At 31.1% G+C, this 9,733-nt stretch overlaps 2 protein-coding genes across 8 annotated transcripts; one reads left to right on the forward strand and one right to left on the reverse strand.

The window, feature by feature from the left end:
• The first annotated feature begins 465 nt into the window (after positions 1 to 465).
• On the forward strand, positions 466 to 5,203 carry LOC111892520 (putative germin-like protein 2-1). Of its 7 annotated transcripts, none has more exons than XM_042895419.2 (4): positions 466 to 799; positions 1,099 to 1,159; positions 3,897 to 4,378; positions 4,556 to 5,203. In XM_042895419.2, the coding sequence occupies exons 3-4, from the start codon at positions 4,261 to 4,263 to the stop codon at positions 5,089 to 5,091; spliced, it is 654 nt and encodes a 217-aa protein (XP_042751353.1). In that variant the 5' UTR covers positions 466 to 799; positions 1,099 to 1,159; positions 3,897 to 4,260; the 3' UTR covers positions 5,092 to 5,203. The 7 variants fall into 7 exon arrangements, with proteins under 7 accessions (XP_042751353.1, XP_042751352.1, XP_052627774.1 ...); XM_042895418.2 differs by having other exon boundaries at positions 1,099 to 1,153; XM_052771814.1 differs by having other exon boundaries at positions 1,099 to 1,153; positions 3,950 to 4,378.
• A 339-nt stretch (positions 5,204 to 5,542) lies between these two features.
• On the reverse strand, positions 5,543 to 9,486 carry LOC111892519 (protein NDL1). Its single transcript, XM_023888564.3, has 11 exons — positions 9,225 to 9,486; positions 7,910 to 8,009; positions 7,533 to 7,630; positions 7,331 to 7,419; positions 7,188 to 7,248; positions 7,013 to 7,099; positions 6,849 to 6,926; positions 6,696 to 6,752; positions 6,422 to 6,477; positions 6,155 to 6,290; positions 5,543 to 6,060 (listed from the first exon to the last, which is right to left on the reverse strand). Exons 1-11 carry the CDS (start codon positions 9,282 to 9,284, stop codon positions 5,833 to 5,835), a joined length of 1,050 nt encoding a protein of 349 aa, XP_023744332.1. The 5' UTR covers positions 9,285 to 9,486; the 3' UTR covers positions 5,543 to 5,832.
• Between the last annotated feature and the right edge of the window lie 247 nt (positions 9,487 to 9,733).

The following is a 9,733-nucleotide window of genomic DNA, read 5'->3' on the forward strand; positions in this document are numbered from 1 at the left end:
AAATAAATCAGAAAATACAGTAGTTTGGTAAATAAATTCAAAAGTACAAGACTTTGGTAAATAAAGTTTATAACAACTACCCTAATGTTAAAACATCCTACTTCAACCGCCAAAATCATCCGCCACCGTCGGCAACTGAGTGACTCAGTGGGTGTTTGGGAAAGCATTTGAAATGAGCTTATTAGCTAATTAGCTTTTCAAAAAGCTAATAAACTAAAAAAATGTTTGTATATTTAAAAAGCGCTCTTTAAAATAGCTTTTTGGATAGGAAAAAGTAAAGCTTTTAAAAAGCTGAAAAATCCTAGCTTTTAGCTTTTTAACTATTTTACTCTTAAAAAACAGTTTTTTTTTATTCAAACACTTTTTAAAGACAACTTTTCCTAAAAGCCATAAACTAATAAACATTTTTCTTAAAAATCACTTTTGTGATAAAAAAAAAAAAAAGTTAACCCAAACATCTCCTCAATTGCAAATCCACCTCTCACCCTCTATCTTCTAACCCTCCGGAACTAGATCGACTACATCGTGTCTTTAAAGCCACCACCTCCCTCCACCTCTAATCCTCCTACTGTTAAAATCCACCTTCCCCAACCCCTCCTCAGTGGTGAAAAGCCCTTCATCATAACCATCGGTCACCGTCGCCTTATCCGTAAAACCCTGAAGTCCAAGAATCAAGATCATCCGTTGTTGCTCCACCTCTACACCCTTAACCCCCGATTGCATCGGTTTCATCTCCGTCGATTGCATCTATTCTTTCACCGTCTCCACTTTTTGTGTTGGCTTTAAAGAACGATTAAAGGTCTTCTTCTCTTCCCTCTTCATCTGGTTTCATCGTCATTAGCCTTATTCTCTTTTCTTCGTTCGAAATAAAACCACAATGGTAAAACCAAATGCAATCTCTGATTTAAGGTTGTGTTTGTTTTTCTAGATTATATTGAGCAAACTGATTTTGGGTTTATGGATTTGAAAAAAATTGGTTTTTCCCTAATTCTGATTAGATTTAGGGTTTTTTTATGGATTGTTTGCACTTTGCATCACAGTTAGGGTTTAGGGTTTGAGCATCTGAAATTGGTTTGTTTTAATTTCTTTGGACGACAGAGAGGTGCTGGTAGTGGTGTTTGACGGCGAAGAGGTGGTGTTTGACGGCGGAGAGGTGCTGGTAGTGTTTGTTGGTTCTTTTAGTAAAAATAAATTAATTCATTCATTAAAGAAATTAAAAAACTGAAAAAAAAAATATAAAGGCAATATAGTAGTACTAGGCGAATACCCGCGCGTTGCGCAGAAACACCTATATAGTTGAAGTCTTTACAAATATATGATTTTTTAAATATAACAATAACGTTGTTATTAAATTTGATATAATAATTTGTATATACTAAATTGATATAATATATTTATTATTTTGAATTATATGATAATATATACATTTATTATAACTTCATAATCTCAATCGTTTGAATGACTTCTACCCGCGAGTTACACATGAATAAAATTAAATATAATATATGATTTGATGTTATTTATAGTTGTTTTTATTATTAATTATTTTTTAAAAATTTATTTGCTTAATGTTTTAATTTCTATCATTATAATTATTTAAAACATCAAACATTGTTTTTTATTTTAAAGCTAACAATATAATCATTTATATAGAGTTGTTTTTAACTATTGTTATTGTAAGTTATTTTAAGCTACTTATTTGAAAATTTTTAACGATTATAAACATATATTTAATAAATATTTTAGTTAAATTGAGAATACAATTTAGTTTTTGCTTTTATCACTATAACTTATCACTTTTAACTATTTACAAAATATTATTTGGTTTTTTAGTGGAACTAAACTTTATATTTAAGTTGACACTGTAATGTTATATTTAAATTAACAATTTAAGTATTTTGTCCAAACTGTTCAAAAATTGTATCTTTAAACTGATAATGGTTTACATGCAATAACATTTTAAATCTAAGAAATTAAGTATAATATGTTAAAATTCAAAGACATAACTTTATAAATAGAAGTAAAGATATTATTTTAAAATTGAAATTTAGTCTATTTATGATTACACTTTAGGTTTGATATTTATTTAACCTTATTAACTAACTTACAATCATTATTAGAAAGACACTACAATTTTTCACTTTTAACTATTTATAAAATAATTTTTGGGTTGTTTAAGTTAAATAAAATTTATATTTAAGTTGAGCCTATAACGTTATATTTTAATTAATAATTTAAGTATTTTATACAAATTGTTCAAAAATTATACCTTTAAAATGATAATGGTTTACATCCAACAATATATTAAAACTAATAAATTAAGTATAATATGTTAAAAGTTAAATAACATAATTTTATAAGTAGAATTAAAGATATTATTTTAGTATTGAAATTTAGTTTATATATGAATACACTTTAGATTTGATACTTATTTAACCTAATTACTAAATTATAATTATTATTATAAAGAAATTGAAAAGTCATGGGAGTTTCAAATGAATGTGGTGAAAGAAAAAAAAAACGGGGGTTTCAAATGCATGAAATTCAAGAAAAAATGCTAGCTTTATAAGTATGTATGATAGTACTTTTAACTTATTTTCTGGTGGCGGCACCATATATCTATAAATTCATGTTAACTTATTTTTAAAAAATTAAAAAAATAAATTAATTCATTCATTAAAGAAATTAAAAAACTAAAAATATATATATAAAGACAATATAGTACTTTTATATTTGTGATATTTGTGAGGGACTAAGAACACAATAAAATCATTTCATAATAACGGTTTGAATGTAAAAAAAAAAAATAAATAAAAAAATAAAGAAGAGTTAGGGACCAAACATATGATTCTCACCAAATAATAAGTATGATTTCAGTAACAAAATCTAATTTTTATAAGAATACAAGTAAATTTTATTTCAGAGAAGTTAAAGGATAATATTGAGCTAATTCAACCTAAAAGATTTTGAAAACAAAACTTAATTATCGAAAATAAACATATTTTTTTTAAAAAAAATCAAAATTTCTAATATAAGATTTGTTATTTTTAAAAAATATATATATAAAGCTATATAAGATGGATAACAACATTATAATGTTTAGTACTAATTAGCATTATGTTATGAAGAGTAGATTATTTTTTATAAGAGTTGTATTAATTATGCAGAGAACAACAAAACTTTAGGTGTGTACCATAGAGTTATTGAGTCAATAAATATAGTACCACTTCATGTGTAGTTACAAATTATAAAGTTATTTTAAGTTTAGTTAGCTAATAAAGCATTTAAATGTAGTAAAGTTCATTGATATATCATGTAGGATGTTTATGCCAAAATTTGTATACTAACAATCCATGATATGTTATATATGTTTTGTTATATAAAAATTTGCTAGATACGAGATTTAAAAATTTGAAGCAGGTGACGACAGTAACACTAGTTATATTTGTCATCAGGCCGCAACACACAGGCCACAATAACACAAATTAATTTACATAAGATATTTGTGAAGCCTCAAAAATTAAAACTTCTCATGCTTGAATATAGTGTACATGTGGAATGTTATGAATCTCATAGATTCAATAACCAAAGATACAACACATGTAAATACATATCGAAAATACGAAGGCCTATACTGACCGAGACCCATACTAAAATACAATAATACATGTGGGCTAGACTACTATTATACCATATACTCTTAATTTCATTTTTGTATTTGTGTTAACTTAAGGTTCACGACCTTCATTTTATCCAATAATAACTTATGTGTTCAATCATTTACATAAAATTTTAATATTTTATATAAAACGAAAAATGCTAAGCCTTTTAAATTTTTGTTATTGCAAGAGTATGCTATGGGAGTATGGGTTAATAAAATTAAAATATTTTGATAGATAACATGACATGACATGTTGGCATTCCATCGTATTTTGACTGGGCATGGCAGGACGTTTAGTCGTTAGTTTAAGAGATGCGTTTCACGTGATGTAGACCGGTAACCTTTGCTTCAAAGGGTTGTACGCCATGCATAAAAATATATAACTCCCCAAACAATCAAACACAGGCCACAGGGCCGGTCCATTATATAACAAACCATGAAAAGGGACTATTTGGTTGCTTGCATTTGTACCACTGGTTCAAATGAACCGGAAGACGGCAACACTTGGTGAACCGGTCACTATATAAACCACACTAATTTATCACCATTTAAACCACAACTCATAGCCTCACCTCACGAACCCACCTCCCAATTCACAAATGGCTCACGGTCTAGGCTCGATCATGGTTCTGGTTCTGGCTCTGGCTCTCACTGTGGCATGGGCCGCGGATCATAGTCCTCTTCAAGACTTTTGTGTTGCTGATATAAACGGTCAAGGTACGTTAACCATATGTTATTTTATGTGATCGGTTATATATAAATATAACCAAAATTTACAATTTTATTTATTTTGACTGATTAGATTTAAATAAGACTTAAATTTAACTTATTTCATATTTAGATATTAAGATTGTCTTATTTGCCTATTGATCATTTGTTGTGTATTTGTTGTAGTACGGGTAAATGGATTTGCTTGCAAAAACCCTAATGGTGTTCAAGCGAATGACTTCTACTTTAGTGGTATGCACATGATGGGTAACACGTCAAATCGTTTGGGGTCAAGTGTGACCCCGGCATTTGTGTTCCAAATCCCAGGACTTAACACACTTGGGATTTCACTTGCAAGACTCGACTTTGCACCATGGGGGCTCATCCCACCTCACATGCATCCTCGTGCTACTGAAATCTTAACTGTGTTAGAAGGTCAGATTGAAGTTGGGTTTGTGACATCAAACCCTGATAATCGTCATATCTCAAAAGTACTGAATAAAGGTGATGTTTTTGTGTTCCCTGTGAATCTTGTACATTACCAAAGGAATGTTGGGAACATGAATGCGGTTGCGATGGTTGCTTTGAGTAGCCAAAACCCTGGAGTGGTTCCTATAGCAAATGTGGTTTTCGGTTCAAATCCAGATATTTCGACTGATGTTCTTGCAAAGGCCTTCCAAGTTAGTGATGATATTATTAGCGACATGCAAGTTAAGTTTTAGTTTCGGTTTGATTTCAAGTTGTAGTTATTATTGTTGGGAAGTAAACTATGTCCCTCTGTTCTCTATTGCAAAAAAAGTAATTCCTCCATGCTTAAAAGGGAAGTTGAGAAAATTGGTGCACACCTACACCACACCAATATACTTTATATTATGCTAGATAAACATGATAGCAATACATACTTTAAGGTGATTCTTATATTGAATCATGATTGTTTTACACAAAATAGTAATTATTAGTTTTTACTTTTTGTTCAATTTAGGTAGAAATTTACCTGGAAACGTGTTAAACGATAAAATCATTACAAATGAGTTGACTATTAAAATGATGATAAGGTACATTGGTACAGCAATTAGAATAGAAAAAAGCTATAGAGAATAAAATAACTTTAAACCAATCATGTGGATTTGCTAAATATTCCACTCAACACCTCCCAAACAAAAAGCCAGTTCATTGACAGCCAAGAAAAAGAGAAGGTATTATTGCTTTTTTTTTTGTTCATAATAAATAAATGCATCATATTCTCCTTTACAAAATACAATGTTTCTGTTTTATGACCACCAACCCTACAAATGAATTATGTCCCCACCTTTTTCAAAGAATATTTTTCCCCATTTCCCATCTATACTACATAATATCCCATATGTATATATCTACCCTCCATCCCAAAACCCCAAAAAAAAAAATTAAAAAAAAAAATCACGATTCACCAACAAACTGTACGCTGTATCCTTTTGTGGGCCCTACCTCTCGGCCGTTTGTGAAACCCGGGTTTTTATCGGTTTTAGCTTCAATCCCATGCTTTCGGGGGAGAGTAATTCCGGGGCAATGCATGAAGGACTTAAAGGGCTTCTCGGGCTGCCTGTGAACTGGCTTGGTCTGTAAAGTCCATACCCCATTAGAAAATACTCCATGGGTATTAACATTGCATGTGGTTGCTCTTCTGTCACCATTGATCCACAAACCTGTACCTGAAAAACTCAAATTCAAAAGTCAAAATTAATCACCACTACTTTCTTTAAAAGTCAAAATACTTTATAATAATAACAGTGCAAAATTAATGACCTCAACTAAAGCGCTATATCGTCTGTCCAGTTTTGCTGTCATGTGAAGGGCTTCTGAATGGAATGGTGAGCTGTCACCAACAAATATAAGTGTTCTGCATTTTAGCTTCTTTAAACCTTCGGTGATGTCAGGTCTCCTACTCATTTCAAAAAAAAAAAAATAACAAAAAGTCAAAATCTTGGTTGTTGACCAACAAATATGGTGCTCATCAGTCATTTACAACATACAACCGCAACCTCTTTTTGCTTTTTTTTTTTTAATCTCTACCTATCAATTGCTTGAAGATACCGCCACACGTTCGTACTTTGTCTTTCGTCCAATAACTGCATAATATTCAATTATATTAGTCAGTCACAATCACAGTCATAGTCACAGTACACGTTCTGTATATGTCCGCTTTTTTTAATAGTACAACTTTTTTCTGTATCTCACCTTTTTTGGGAGAGACAAAAAAGTTGCAAATTTATCAGACACAGTACAACTTGTTCTGTCCTATGTAATAAATACAGATATCGGGCTACAAATGATATTTAAGACTAACCTTTCTGCACGCTTGAACTATATCTGATTCTGGGATTTCTGGATTACCACGAACTTCCTGATTTAGTTAAAAGATATATTGTTACTTTTTATCTATTAAAAGATTATTTCATAAAAAAGATTTAATAATAAAAACTAAGAAGTTGGAATGTACCTTGCTGAAGTATCTTTGAAGCAAACATTCTTTCAATAATCCACACATTCCGTAGTAATAGAGCAAATTCGACATCAACTATAGATTCAAAGTAATGTTAATTTAGTAAATAAATGATTATTTAATGCAAAATGAACGAATAAAAAACTCAAAAAAGAACAAACCTTGTTATAAATCCATTCTGTCCAAGATGGTGCTTTGCAAAGAGGAGAAACAAGAATCAAACCTGTAACCCTATCTCTGTATTTTATCTGCAATATATAAAACCAAATTTAGTTTTTCAATATACTTTTTTTTTTTTTAAATCATAGCATTGTACTTTGAATCAAGAAGACTCACCGCAAATAGTGTAAGGATGTATGCGCCAGCTGTCGCCCCCATACACATCACTGCACCAAGCCTTAAGAAAACAAAATTTTTTATAAGAATCAAGAATTAAAAAAATAATAATAAAAAAAAAAGGAATATGGTGGATGATTTACCGAAAATAATTGAGAACCTCAAGAATCTGATCACAAAGATCCTCCACAGACAGCATGGGATCATCTGAACAGATGGCTGCTGCTCCTAACTGCAACAACTCTTGTACAATTCCCACAAGAGAATTTTAACGTTAATAATATAATTCGGAAAATTTAAATATAAATATAAAGAAATTAAATATGAGTTGGCGCGTTCACAGACCTCGTGTCCAGGTGGACTAATGTGATAAATGCAGAAATTATGAAGGAGCAATGAAGCTGCTTCGGGACAGAAGAATAATCCTTGGAAACACAACATATCTGTAAAGGAAAAAAGAAAAAAATACATGAGATGCTGACGTGGCATCTGTTGCACTGTGTTACCGCTATTCTCAAAGATAAAGACAAGAAGGGCATTTATGTCTTTTTGCATAGACAAGAGATCGAGAGTGGTCTGGTGGTCCCTATCAAAAAAAATTGTACTTTTTGCCCCCATTGACATCAGTACCAGTCCAAATATCCATATACGGTCTGTTCTGTTCTACACAGTACAACTTGTTCTGTTCTGTTATGTCTTTTCATGAAATTATTAATGCTTACGATTTAGAGCTAAATCGGGATAAGTAATCAATGGTGGCTTTTCTTGATCTCCATACACGATCACAGACACGGACCCACGCCCAGTTCGAATGATATGCTCCTGAATATAAATTTTAAAAGAATATTAAAATCCAAGAAGTGTAAAACCGTTGAAAACTATTGAAAATTGGAGTTTGTTTATTCGAAAAAGAAAGATGACAACTAAATGAAAGATGCATCAAGGCATAATTCTTGATCATTGTTGTATTGTATTCCACATGAATTCGGCTTATAATATTATAAGGAATCTAATATAAAAACAAAGAAGAGTGGCATGTTTTCATTGGACTCTCGTTTAATTTAGACTCTCCAAATGTCAATTGAAGTTTGTAAATAAAGATGGGATTCAATGATGTTTAAATTTGACATTGACTTTGATATTGACGGATAAGCTAACAAGAAACAGATTGTAACTTGTAACCCTAACAAAATATATAAATAAATTGGACTTTCATGTTAAGATAATGACAACTCATCATAAATGCTTTCGAAGATAGCAAAATTTTACCATTAAAAGAAGAATCTTGGATTAAAACTTAAGCCAAGTTAATCAATATGATAGTAATTCAACGACAAAGTTACTAATTAAAGTGAAGTAACCTTTTAACTTCGTTTTCTGGGGTTTGTGTAAATTCAACAAGAACAACCCTAATAAAGATATAGATTCAGCTTTACGAATCTGATTTTTTTGGATGTATATAAATGAAGGGAAAGATTTAATGTAATTAGAAGTTTAGAACCCATTACACCACCATCTTACTAATTTTTGTAAAATTTCTTCTTGATTTTATATCATAAATTGTTGATCACATACAGAAATCAAGAACTGCTTTGCTTTGAATATAGATACTCACGAATTTGTTGTTTCAACATTGTCGATGACAATAAAAGTCAAACAGATCTACAATTGCAAAAGTCACAAATTTACAGCTTAAATTGTATGGTCAACAAAGAGGGTCAAAACAGAAAACCTAAAAATCAAGAAAAAGGTACTCTAAATTGGGAATGAAGATGAGTCATCCCCAAAAGCGTATCAAACGCATCCACTAAATCTATGTTAAAAGAAAAGTTAATAAACAAGCTCAAAGATTATCAAAAATTAGTTAAACCCATTCAGGCATTTCAACAAACACCTTACATTCAGTACACAAAGTCAGACCAAATATTCCCAAAACTCAAATGGGTGTGAAGGAATGAGTTCATATTGAGAAAGGTATTCATGGAGTCAATCATATTACACAAATCTTGAATTAAAATACTCAGATTAAACACAAACCTTTCCACCAAGATATATAGTTTCCATATCAACAGAGACGGAATCACTGGAATCCGCCATAGACTTCTTCGTCTTCTTCTTCTCTCTCTCTCTTTCTTCCCCTTCTCTTTTGGGGTATTACTTTCTCTCTCTAAAAACTCTTCTGTACCTCTCTTATCATTTATAAGCTGTAAGCTTCGGTGGCTTATATACGAAGCAATTCTTTCTTCCCTTTATTTTTCGGTATATAATTTGTTTGTTCTCTCTCTCTCTCTCTCTCTCTCTCTCTCTACATCTGTCTGTGATAAATATTAAAAGCCAAGAAAAAAAAATGTTAAATATAAATATAAATCATGAGCTGCGGTTAGCCTCCACCGACGGTATTCTCTCTTGCTCACATGGGGACGCGGAGGTTGATAGCGATTTCTCTCCGTCACAACGGACGTTAACTCGACGTTTGGTTACATTTAACCATGGTTACCGACATATTGGCCTCTTGAACCTTCAACGCGAAAAACGACATCGTGCAG

Source organism: Lactuca sativa, chromosome 5, assembly GCF_002870075.4.
Source record: "Lactuca sativa cultivar Salinas chromosome 5, Lsat_Salinas_v11, whole genome shotgun sequence".
NCBI classification, from domain to species: Eukaryota; Viridiplantae; Streptophyta; class Magnoliopsida; order Asterales; family Asteraceae; genus Lactuca; species Lactuca sativa.